Raw genomic sequence first — 14094 nt, 5'->3', positions numbered from 1 at the left:
AATTTATCAATATAGAAATTACAGATCTAACATTGTTAGATAATTTTATTCAACTGGTATGTTCATTGTACATATACAATATCATTTTAAGAAATTATTTTAATAAATCTGATAATTTCAGATACAACATCATTCAAGTTGCCATCAATTACACCACTGTGGTGAACTGGTTTGTGCAAAGCATTATTCAGTTCTTGATGCATTCCTGGTCGAGGATTAAGAGCTGCTAGCTGTTTGAATAATCTAATGGGGTCATCGGAGGGTGTATCCAATCCTATGCACTGTAACACTTCGGTAGCAAACTTGGCATAATGGGCAGTTGATGCAATAACCATTGGACAATCTTCATTATTGTGCCTATCTGCAACTGTTTTACCAACTGCAGTGTGTGGATCCATCAAATAACCTTAGTCAAAAAATAATACAAGTAAATATCATGCAGATATGCCAAAGGTCACTGGTCTTATTGTTTAATAATTCAACCATAATACTATCAGAAAAAAAATTGTGTAAGGTTTTCCCTTACTACACAAATCAGGGTTTTATTCAATGGATAAAATCCCTCTCTCTATAAATTTTTGTATACACCTTATACCAGAAGATATATGGCTCCCTCTGCTGACAAGAGAGGGCATCATGTTTCTTTTGACCATTTTAGAGATTATGCCTCTTAATAGTACAGCTGATATTTTATAGTTTGTAACATTTAACTGAAATACTACTACAAATTTGTGTAAGGTTTACCTTCACATGCAAACCGATCATTTGAAGTTGTATGTTCCTGAGGCCAAGGCAAGACAAGTTATCATCTTTCTTGACCAATTGGCCAGAGCCACTGCTTGTTGTGGTTCATAAGATGACAGCTTTTTAGTGGATTTAACAACATGGTAGTGAGTATACAGAGTATTCAGAAGACATTTTAGTGCACAGCAACTATGAGAAATTCTCCAGCAACCAGTGATTTCATTTACCTTGGTTAAACTTGGAACATACTTTCAATTTTGTGACACTTTATTTGTAAATGCTGTACGTCATAAACATAACACCATCCCATAAAACCATACATGTAAAGACCCTTACCTTCTTCCTTGAAGACACTACTAATAGTAGTGGCACACTCTTCTTCATTACACCAATCAGCAATAAATTCAGACTGAATTTTGTTAAGAATCTAACAAAAATATGGAAGGAAATCTGTCATTTAATAGAGCCTAAATTGTAGATCTAACTATAAGTATAACAGTCCACAGTGCATCCATATGAAAGTGCCATTTTGTATAACGAGTTAGAGTATTCCAATGAATAAATATCTCAACAAGTCATTGTTAATGACACAGTCCCCGTCTCAAATTTTGTGATCTGACATATCAATTTGATGCTGATGAAGTCATTGAGATTTGATTGAAACCATTAATAGGAGATGGATTTGTGGAAAATTATGATTTAGTGCTTTTACACGAGAATTGGACATTGGGCAGTCATATTGAATCAAATTACAAAAATAATGTTCATGTTGATGAATCTATTGGTATACTATCTTTGTACAAAATTTAAAGAGAAACGTTCATTGCATTCAAAAGAAAGTAGCATGTGTACCATGAAAAACAAAATGGCCACCAGTCGGCCATATTTGTTCCAATCACAAAAAAAATATGACATGCACCTATAACCCAATATTGTATGATCACCATACCAACTTTGAACCAAATCTGCCTAGTCATCTCTGAGAAACAGCTTCGGACATGTAAAAACTACGATTTCACACTTTTACATGAAAATTGGTCATTGGCCGGCCATATTGAATTGAATCGCAAAAATAACATTGGTGCACATTTATTCCTTGTATACTATCTTTGTATAAAATTTAAACAGAAACGTTCATGGCATTCAAGAGAAAGTAGCATGGGTACCATGAAAAACAAAATGGCCATATTTGTTTGAATCACAGAAAAAGTATGATGTGCACCTATAACCAAATATGTATGATCATCATACCAAGTTTGATCCAAATCGGCCCAGTCATCTCCGAGAAACTGCTGCGGACATGTTTAGGTATCAGAAATAGCAAATTTTACATCCAAAATGGCTGCCAGTCAGCCATTTTTCTCCAATCATAAAGTAACTTGATGCGCATATGTAAGACATTATGTATTGTCTTCATGTAAAGTTTGAATGAAATCTGTCAATGGGTGTCCGAGATAATAGTCCTCGTTTTCGGACTTCGTCCGAACCGGGACTAATAATATACTTAGGTCAAATGGTTTTGTTACAGACTAGTAATCTAGTGCAAATGTCTGGAAAATAGTTTAGAAATAAGTTTTGGATTATTTCCTGAAGCTAGATATAGAATTCATTTTATTTTTTAACTACGTGTACCGCGCCTGCTCTATTAACGTAAGTGGATGCATTACTAATACAGCAAATATAGTGAATAATTTGTTCAATTCTGTATCAACAACTGTCTTCACAAATGAAAGATGACATTCTTACCTCCTTTGAAACTGTAAAATATTTTTTTGTTTCCAGTTGTGCATAATAACTCCTCACTGTATCACCATCGCCATCGGTGATGAAATAGAGAAATCTGTGAACAGAGTTACTTATGCATTGCATAAACAGATGTAAACTGAACATACTTTCATACTGTAAAGACTTTTTGGTTGTTTTGTTTGGATTTTATTTTCACTGATTTTTCACGAGTTGAATGTAAAAAAAACAAAAGTTATATTTGCTGGATTTTATTTTCACTTAATTATTTCTTCAGCGAAAATAGCTAAAATGAATTCCAAACAAAAATAAAGTATTCTACAGTACATTATATTGCTGTACTAAAAAAAAAATTGTTTTTTTCTATAAGATCTTTTTTTTGTGGATTTAAATAAATAACCATGTAAGAAGTTTAAATATTTGCTAATAAAAGAAAAATTAGAAAATCATATGTCTCATACATTTCATACATGTATCGTAAAAGAAATGGCTGAATAGCTTATTTATAAATTACTTACAGAGAAAAACAGAAACCACAAATTAAACAGCTAACAATTCGACTGACAAGGTCATTGTTGAATTAAAAGCCATTAAATTTTTCGCATACCTGCAGGTAAAATTATTCAAGTGTATATATAGCCGGGGACGTTGAGGTTTGTAAATATTTCACTAACCTTTCTAAGTTAGAAGACTTCAGTATATCAATGGCTGGAGACATTGAAGTTTGTAAATTTCTTGATCTTAAATCATACACACCAGTTTTGAAGAAATCAGTCAGGACATTGTTACTATTTGAAGCACATATCAGTCTTCGAATTGGTATTCCCATAGCCTGCCATTGAGTAATTAATGACAATACATAATTTATGGACATAAAAGTGGTTTATCTGATATATGGTCACTGATCACTGAGGGACTGAACATATAAGTTAAAGCAGACATTCATTTATCCCCATGCAACCCCACCCTCATGAAAAATTCATTAGCACATAGATCATGGATTTATTCAATCAGGTGTTTCTAATGAATACAGAATACAATACAGTAATTAGTTGGTGATATAATGAGAGGAAATACCATATTATCAATTGGGTGTACCTTAGTAAGTATATGGGTGAATGTAGTAATTATGATTCAACAAGTTATGACATTACACAGTTCCTGTATGCTTGCAGTACAAGTTATGACATTACACAGTTCCTGTATGCTTGCAGTACAAGTTATGACATTACACAGTTCCTGTATGCTTGCAGTACAAGTTATGACATTACACAGTTCCTGTATGCTTGCAGTACAAGTTATGACATTACACAGTTCCTGTATGCTTGCAGTACAAGTTATGACATTACACAGTTCCTGTATGCTTGCAGTACAAGTTATGACATTACACAGTTCCTGTATGCTTGCAGTACAAGTTATGACATTACACAGTTCCTGTATGCTTGCAGTACAAGTTATAACATTACACAGTTCCTGTATGCTTGCAGTACAAGTTATGACATTACACAGTTCCTGTATGCTTGCAGTACAAGTTATGACATTACACAGTTCCTGTATGCTTGCAGTACAAGTTATGACATTACACAGTTCCTGTATGCTTGCAGTACAAGTTATGACATTACACAGTTCCTGTATGCTTGCAGTACAAGTTATGACATTACACAGTTCCTGTATGCTTGCAGTACAAGTTATGACATTACACAGTTCCTGTATGCTTGCAGTACAAGTTATAACATTACACAGTTCCTGTATGCTTGCAGTACAAGTTATGACATTACACAGTTCCTGTATGCTTGCAGTACAAGTTATGACATTACACAGTTCCTGTATGCTTGCAGTACAAGTTATGACATTACACAGTTCCTGTATGCTTGCAGTACAAGTTATGACATTACACAGTTCCTGTATGCTTGCAGTACAAGTTATAACATTACACAGTTCCTGTATGCTTGCAGTACAAGTTATGACATTACACAGTTCCTGTATGCTTGCAGTACAAGTTATGACATTACACAGTTCCTGTATGCTTGCAGTACAAGTTATGACATAACACAGTTCCTGTATGCTTGCAGTACAAGTTATGCCATTACACAGTTCCTGTATGCTTGCAGTACAAGTTATGACATTACACAGTTCCTGTATGCTTGCAGTACAAGTTATGACATTACACAGTTCCTGTATGCTTGCAGTACAAGTTATGACATTACACAGTTCCTGTATGCTTGCAGTACAAGTTATGACATTACACAGTTCCTGTATGCTTGCAGTACAAGTTATGACATTACACAGTTCCTGTATGCTTGCAGTACAAGTTCATATCAGAGTGTACACATGTATAATGATAAACAAGGCATATATATTTGAGATAGGAATCTAAAACAGCATTCATTAAAACAAAAATGGTCAAATTTTGAATCAAATTACACAACAAAACATCATCATGTTGTTCATATTTAGTTTAAATAAAATTGGCAGAAAAATTATGTCTGACAGACGCACAAACAGACACACTAAACCCAAAACATAAGTCCCCATTTCAGACTATGACTAATGGAGACACAACTCGAAAAGTTGTAAACACTTATCAGGTACATATCTCAACTCACTTTTAACTTAATTGTTTTCTTACCTTTGCATAAACAGCAGCTAACATGTTACCGAAGTTACCAGTAGGAATACACAGATCTATGGGATCACTCATTTTGATGATGTCATCATTAACAAGATTCAGATAAGCAGAAGCATGATATACTACCTAAACAATAGAGTAGAAAATATATAGTAGCTGCTAAGCCTGATAAATATGATATTTAGTAGACTATATTCGGTAATATAATTCGGTTATTATAGTGCAAAGTTCCCACCATATCTAAAATTTTTATTTGGTTTCATTCAGTGTTGTCCTATGTAACTATCCAAAACAGCTGAACATATTAGGCTCTTCATGGCCCTTCTTCTTTTCATTTGCTACTGAAGAAAGGGCTATTGCCCAAAATGTCAATCTATTTTTAATAGTTGCCTGATAAATATGATATATTTGGTAGTCATTGTCCTAGGTAACTATTCAAAATATCTACATAGTTTCAATGGCTCTTCTTTGCTACCATATGAAACTGGTAAAAGTATAAGCAGAACATAAGATTGTGAGAACACACATAACTAAAAAATTGCACCATTATATAAGGAAGATTAAACTTACTACCACATACTAATTACATATTATATTTACAGACTATGTATTTAATTTTTTGGGGTTTATTTTAATATGATTTTCATAAAAACTTGCTTTTCAGATGTTTTGGTCAATGCACTTTTATCTTGACCATTATTTGTCTATCAGTTAACTTATTACATTTGACATTACCTGTGGAAGGAGCCTTCCCCAGTTGATGGAGTTAGCAGCACTCAGTTTTATGTTGTACTGGTCTAACAGTTGATTGCACAATTCAATGTTGTTAAAAATACTCTTAATAGATGTCTGGCAGAAATCAAAATCACCTTTAATTCCTGTGAACAAAATTATGCATAAATTAAAAATAAATCAATGTAGCAATGAATACAAAACGGTACTGCAGATATTCTGTATTTCTTCCATCAATTCAATGCATCCATCTCCTCTCCTATTTCTTGAGTCAATAGTTTTTTTTTTTACGTTCATTAGTTCATTCATTTTAATATCATAAACTTTGTTTTTATGCAATACATTAAACTTTTTACATTTATGTTTATATGTAAATTTTCTAAGTGGATGACACTGCAGATAATAATATTCATCAGTAACATCACAAGCTTTCACAAACATGGAAGTGACTACAACTACTTGTCCTAACAATCTCTCTTTATTGGTTCATTGGTTGCACACTGCACGTAGGATTTTTATAAAGGCATGGAGTCACATAGGGGTCACACACGAATGTAATATTCTTTTTATTTTGACAACTTACAAGGAATGTTATAATTGTAAATAATTTCAAACTACTTTATTTAATATGGTACCAAAATAAGCAAGCCTTAGCTTAGCAAAATCATTTGAAATGGTGGACTTGTACATTTAGAGTAAGTACCGTAAAATCTGCATTAAAAGCCGCATCCCTGAAAGAAGCCGCACCCATTCTTTTTGAACAATTGAGAACCAAAAATTCACCATTTCTCATATGTGTAGGTGCTCTAATAGAAGCCGTATCCCTTCTGTTGTATTGTACTATTTTAATAGAAGCTGCAGCTTCTAATACCAATTTTACAGTACTCAGCCTGGTCAACTTTTTCCAATATTGCCAATGTCAGTTTATTTGAATCACTTTCATTTTGGGAGATTTTCAACACTACATGTGATGATGTTGTTTACTATTTGCTTTAAAAATTATACAAATCATTCTTTTCAGTTTTGTAAAATCGTTATTGTTTAATGTAGACTAAATGCCTGTCTATGATCATGAAACTTTAAAAAATCTACACATAACAGACTTGTCAATCAATCTGAAGTGTTGGTTAGTGTACTAGATTTGTTAAGGCCCTTTAAGACAATGCAGATTGGCTGTATGAGTGAATTAACTTACCAACAACATGTACATTATCACCGAGTGTAGCTCTCATCTGTGTTTTCTGTACTAAACTAACGCCATTTTCAGGAAATAGCACCATCACTAAAGTGCCAGAGTCACCTGAATTGTAAATCAAATATTTGATTTGTAGTTACTGTAAAACATTTTCCCATTTTTAGCTAGCATGTTATGTTAATTATATTCTCTCAATAAAATTATTGTTTTATATAGTTAATCATTAAACCCCTTCTATGGAGATGGTTGCAATTGGGGGGTTTGAGATATTAAACCTTTAAATGATCAGATTTCCTCAAAGATCATAATATGATTTGATTTGATGCTGTTGTCCACAAAATTCAGATAAAAATATTTGCACAAAACACATGAAAATTTTGATTCGTTATTTCATTATTGTGCAATAAAACATATTATTATTATTATTATTATTATAGTGCAAAGTTCTTATAATATCTCAAACTTCTATTTGATTTCATATGGTGAAATTTGGATGTAATTATACGATGGGTTCTTACGACTGTCGAGAATTATTATAATTCTGATAACTACTCATTTTTTTTATAAGATAATAATCTTTTAACATCAAAACTTTTTTAGGGAGTTTATCTCCAAACAATTATTTCATACTATTATTTTGTATTTATATTTTTCACGAAATTATTTGCAGTGTAATAATAATTTCATCAAGCCCCCTCCCATTTTTGATAAAAATGCGGAAAAAATTAGATGGGTTTTATTTTGTGAATAGTGACAAAGATTGATTTGGAATGATTCTATGAATGTCAAAATTACATTAACAGTTGTTACATTATATTACATACTATTATTATACATCTGTCACCGTAACGCCATAAGTTACAGCGTGCCGTAATTTTGCGGTATTTTACAGGGTATTTTCATCCTACCATATTAGGAAATGCGAATTGGAATGATTACTCGCGTAAGCATCCTCTAATAATAAAAACAAACATGGCTGCCACCAGGGTTTGACCGGACTCCACACAAAAGAAGTTTGCTGATTCTGTTCTAAACTTTTTGGATTTCGACATTCCCATGATGTATCATTGGAGGAAAAGATGTATAATAATAATGTTATTACGAGGATATTGCAAAGTATTCACTCAGAGTGTACGTCGTCGCATCAACCTTCGCTGCATGTCGATTGATACTGTCACTGTACTGTCATCGTGTGTACTTTTCGGTATCCTCGTAATAACCTCATAGCATTAAAACTGTGTCCTCCATGGTCAAAGTACAACAACAGAAGGCCATATAGAAGACAACCACTGAAGAAGTAATTACAAACCACAAAGTTGCAACATTGAAACACAAACTGCAAAAATTATTTGATTTTAAAGGCAGGTCACAATGTCAGTTCATTAGTCTTCCATCTGGAATCTGTACCAGACTTAACATTTATTTACCGGAGTACTTGCTGAAACCATCCAAGACAGCGCTACCAGTATCACCGGATGTTGCCACCAGTACTAAATACCTAAGAAAATAATGAGTAACAAAAAACTGCAGTGAAAAAAGGAACAAGTCTCGCACCTCTATCAATCTTTCAACTAAATTACAGACTGATGAGTGCTCCTACCTTGCGTTATTATCACACCGCTTAACAGCTTCTGTGAAAAACTGTGGCATGAGTTGCAGGGCTGCATCTTTGAAAGATGCAGTCGGTCCATGAAACAGTTCTAACAGATATTGATTATTCCGCAGATGAACCAATGGAATGACATTCTGACAATTAAAATTATCCATTTTGTAACCCTTATCGATCATTGATCTCAGTTTCTGTGGATGAACATCTTCCGGATGAATCCACTGCTCTAAAATCCGCAACGCTTTCTCCTGATAAGAGCAGCCAATCAAACGACTCCACTGATCTGCATGTAAATATGGGATGTTGGTCTGGGGAATGTAAAGTCCACCATCGCTAGCTAAACCTTCTCTGACTACCTGCAAAAAATTCTTATGACCTTCTTCAGTGTTCACAGTCGCTGATTTACTAGAACTGCTCCGAGTTGATATATGATTTCTCATAGTGTGATAACGCTTCAATCCTTTCATGATTTTTTCAGCGACAATTTCAGGGCTGTCTTTTCTCGCACAAATTACACGTAGATCATACCACTTTTCATAAAACTGCAACCGATACTTTAATATATCTTCCATGTGGACCCCTTTTCCCTGTCCGACGATCCGATCCACTTTCATTTCTGCCATCCTCGCTATTATATCATTAATATGCACATCAAGGAAAACTACAATTCCTGAATTTGAAATATGTTTCATGGCGGTGTGGTGCAGAGGGTTGGATCCACTTAATGAAATAATATGGTTCTGTTGTTGAAATTGTAGCAAGACATCACCTTCAAGTTGAAGAAACTTGTCTGCGCCAACTTGTGAAAGCTAATAATAAAATGGTAAGCATATATATTAGTGGGCAAATGAAAGCCTAGGCTGTGTGTGATGAATTAGGTTCTACGCTGTGTGTGATGAATTCGGTTCTAGGCTGTGTGTGATGAATTCAGTTCTAGGCTGTGTGTGATGAATTCGGTTCAAGGCTGTGTGTGATGAATTAGGTTCTAGGCTGTGTGTGATAAATTAGGTTCTAGGCTGTGTGTGATGAATTCGGTTCTAGGCTGTGTGTGATGAATTCGGTTCTAGGCTGTGTGTGATGAATTCGGTTCAAGGCTGTGTGTGATGAATTAGGTTCAAGGCTGTGTGTGATAAATTAGGTTCAAGGCTGTGTGTGATAAATTCGGTTCTAGGCTGTGTGTGATAAATTCGGTTCTAGGCTGTGTGTGATGAATTAGGTTCTAGGCTGTGTGTGATGAATTCGGTTCTAGGCTGTGTGTGATGAATTAGGTTCTAGGCTGTGTGTGATGAATTAGGTTCTAGGCTATATGTGATGAATTCGGTTCCAGGCTGTATGTGATGAATTCAATTTTAGGCTGTGTGTGATGAATTTGGTTTTAGGCTGTATGTGATGAATTTGGTTCTAGGCTGTGTTTGACGAATTCGGTTCTAGGCTACATGTGATAAATTAGGTTCTAGGCTGTGTGTGATGAATTCGGTTCTAGGCTGTGTGTGATGAATTAGGTTCAAGGCTGTGTGTGATGAATTAGGTTCTAGGCTGTGTGTGATGAATTAGGTTCTAGGCTGTGTGTGATGAATTCGGTTCTAGGCTGTGTGTGATGAATTCGGTTCAAGGCTGTGTGTGATGAATTAGGTTCTAGGCTGTGTGTGATGAATTAGGTTCTAGGCTGTGTGTGATGAATTAGGTTCTAGGCTGTGTGTGATGAATTAGGTTCTAGGCTGTGTGTGATGAATTCGGTTCTAGGCTGTGTGTGATAAATTAGGTTCTAGGCTGTGTGTGATGAATTAGGTTCTAGGCTGTGTGTGATAAATTCGATTTTAGGCTGTGTGTGATGAATTTGGTTTTAGGCTGTATGTGATGAATTTGGTTCTAGGCTGTGTTTGACGAATTCGGTTTTAGGCTATATGTGATAAATTAGGTTCTAGGCTGTGTTTGATGAATTAGGTTCTAGGCTGTGTGTGATGAATTCGGTTCTAGGCTGTGTGTGATGAATTAGGTTCTAGGCTGTGTGTGATGAATTCGGTTCTAGGCTATATGTGATGAATTCAGTTCCAGGCTGTATGTGATGAATTCGATTTTAGGCTGTGTGTGATGAATTTGGTTTTAGGCTGTATGTGATGAATTTGGTTCTAGGCTGTGTTTGACGAATTCGGTTTTAGGCTATATGTGATAAATTAGGTTCTAGGCTGTGTGTGATGAATTCGGTTCTAGGCTATATGTGATGAATTCAGTTCCAGGCTGTATGTGATGAATTTGATTTTAGGCTGTGTGTGATGAATTTGGTTCTAGGCTGTGTTTGACGAATTCGGTTCTAGGCTATATGTGATGAATTCGGTTCTCAGCTGTGACTGATGAATTCGGTTCTAGGCTGTATGTGATCAATTCGGTTCTAGGCTGTATTTGATGAATTTGGTTCTAGGCTGTGTGTATTGAATTCTGTTCTAGGCTGTGTGTATTGAATTCTGTTCTAGGCTGTGTGTGATGAAATTGGTTCTAGGCTGTATGTGGTGAATTTGGTTCATGGATTTTAATATTTAAAGACCACATTCAAAATTTAAGTTGTCATTTGACATTTATTTATGGGTGTTCCAAAAGTCACTAGTGTATCTTACTGAGAAATTGTCTTGTGTGCCCTCAGAACGTACATGTAGATCATCATGCACACGTCAGGGCTGTGGCTTCTATGTACCCTGTGTACGCTTCTGAGACACCCGTACATACCTCATCTTATAGATAGATTTATCCCGAGTGTTGTTTGAAATAATTAAAATTAGTCATACCTTGTCTCCTACGGCCATTTCCCAATATGGTTCTAAAATATCATTATCAAAATCAAGTACTGACATTGCCAAGTGTGTTGATAGAATCTTGCCAACAGTTGTCTTGCCTGAGCCAGGACATCCTATTAGTATGACATTATTATCTCTCTGCAAGTATAAAATAACTAATAATAAGTACTTATCATTATTGATTTATTGAAGAAAGCTTAAGTAGCAAGAACTCTTTATTATGTTTAAAAACTCACAGGATGATTTTAATTAGGTAACTTTGATGAATCATATTAAAGATAAAACCTGCATGCTTGCTCTCATGAAAAATCATGTTATAAAAATTTACTGTAAATGCATTAATAAGTAGATAAGCTGATAAGTAGAATCCGCTAAGGAACGACGTCAAAAGATCGATGTCGGATAAAAAACTTATATCCTTTAGTTTGGGGGTGGGGGTTTTTGACCTCAAAAAGTTTCCATCCTACAAGACGATTTTATTTTTTAATGAAGTCAAAAAGATCTTGGAGTATTTGTAGTTCGTTTTTTTTTCTATCCAATCATGGACAGAAATAACCAAAAAAGGAAAAAAAACAACAGAAAAATGGTTTGGTTCGAGTGTAAATCTGTGCGTCAAATGAGGTGCATTTGTAAAATCTTTTTACACCCACCCGACAACCAACTGCTATGAAATACTACTGTCCGATTATCAATTTGTATTTAATGGTGAATGTAGTCTGACGCCATGACCAATATTTATCAATTAAGTTTCAGTGGGGGGGTAGGGGGGGGTTTGAAAAAAAACTTATCCGACATCGATCTTTTGACGTCGTCCCTAAATTAAATCTATGTGAACATGTAAAATAACAATAAAACTTGTTGTTTCCTTGACAAATTTGTGAAATTAAAAGATAGTGAATATGCTCTAAACATCAAAATAGTGAAAATAAATGATTTTACAGTACTTAGTTATTTACAAACAAATATTAAAAACTGCAGTAAATGACACAAGTTGCACAAAATCCATCACTACTTGCTTTATATTTAGGGAAAAATTATCTTAAATCATTTAAAAAGTATGTGCCTTTGCTGAATTCACTGTATCGTAGTGTATTTTAGTTCTGTTTTAGAAAAAAATCATTTCTCATGAATTATTAATTTATGTTAATAAGACACATTTTTCATCCAACACCCCCCTCCCCGATCCTGGACATCTAGTTTTGTGATCAAAGAAGAAAGTCAATGAATGAGACCATATATTATTACGATGAATTTTTATATTCACTTACCTTATATCTCAAATTTGTACAGAATAATCTGTTAACACTGGTATATGCACTGACAGAAGCAGTCGGGGATGTCACTCTTTGCAACTTCGTCCGACAACTGCGACTTGCATGTAGTCCAAAACTGGACGCCACAGAACGACACCAAACATTCCTGAAATATACATTTGTATACGTACATTCCAGATGTTATCAATGAAGTTTGAATAAAATTAACTCACTGTATATACATCATGGAAGCTACTATCGTATATAATATATCGAGCTATATTGGCAAATCAATATTATGTACAGCTATAGATAGCAGACGTATATTTTTACGTAGACCGTCAGTGCGTCACGCAACTTGACTGGAGTGTGGTATTTTCAGCGAGGTGATCTATCGAACTTCCAAAACTTGTGATATATCTCCGTATCTGCATGTTGTTCAAGAATAACATACATTAAAAGTGAAATGTGATAACTTCGAAAAACTCATACATGAGTAAAACCATGACCGGAAACGGCACCGATTACTTATGTGAAGTAAACGAACACTAGCAAGTGAACAGACAAAATTAGCGAACACTATTTAAGCACTTACAGCGCTGTTTTTAATAACCAGAAGGAGTAAGAAAGCAAGGGAAGCAACGTCTAATACTAGTAGTATGCATAGATCGGATCTCATGGAACCACATCGGTGTTATCCGTGCGAGTTAACTGGAAATGAATGACACGTTTATTGCTACTTAGAAACTAAAATCTTAAAATATTACTTTCGTTCTCTGTTTGAAAGGTTTGATGGGGCCTTCAAAACGAAGAAAATGACTCGGATATATTATGAATTAGATGGCACACATGTTATTGTCGAAATAGACGTATGACGTACCAACCATTTATTTAAATAATAGAATATATGCTAGTGAAGTTCCATTCTAATTAAAATTTGATTCACAGATAAAGGCTCGTGTTGCTTTTAATCAGCTGAAATACTAATTTTTAGTTTTAAAGAATTTAACATACTTTCTATAAAATTTAAACTCTTGAAACTTACGGCCTGAAAGTGAAAATTTTGGCCTGTTTCATACAATATATTCGTTCCCCGCTTTAAACAAATTAATGTGGAAATGGGAAGTTAAACATCTATGCACTATAGAAGTCCGTAATAAAGACATAAATATAATTCAAAATTATTCTCTCAAACAAATTCACAATTATAGAAATATCCACTAATTTAAATATTAACAATTGTTAAAAACAAATGAAGATTAATTTCAATATGGAAATCCTTACATTTTACGGGCAATTATTCATTTATTTGGTGTCTCCCATGCATGTAGTTTCGGCATATCCCTCCTAGTCTGCTGTCTCTTTTTATCGACTTGCATACATAACCGTGCTAGCACGGT

General features: G+C 34.4%; 1 protein-coding gene across 1 annotated transcript; it reads right to left on the bottom strand.

Moving 5' to 3' along the window:
* Positions 1 to 27: 27 nt before the first annotated feature.
* LOC100377357 (threonine synthase-like 1) lies at positions 28 to 13200 on the bottom strand. The gene is made up of 12 exons (XM_006811553.2): positions 13187 to 13200; positions 12710 to 12860; positions 11433 to 11579; positions 8644 to 9461; positions 8471 to 8541; positions 7044 to 7148; positions 5852 to 5994; positions 5117 to 5242; positions 3162 to 3319; positions 2491 to 2584; positions 1081 to 1171; positions 28 to 406 (listed from the first exon to the last, which is right to left on the bottom strand). Exons 1-12 carry the CDS (start codon positions 13198 to 13200, stop codon positions 87 to 89), a joined length of 2238 nt encoding a protein of 745 aa, XP_006811616.2. The 3' UTR covers positions 28 to 86.
* Positions 13201 to 14094: the final 894 nt, after the last annotated feature.

This window comes from Saccoglossus kowalevskii, chromosome 3, assembly GCF_978046115.1.
Source record: "Saccoglossus kowalevskii chromosome 3, keSacKowa6.1, whole genome shotgun sequence".
NCBI lineage: Eukaryota > Metazoa > Hemichordata > Enteropneusta > Harrimaniidae > Saccoglossus > Saccoglossus kowalevskii.
This window is presented reverse-complemented; position numbering and strand designations above follow the sequence as displayed.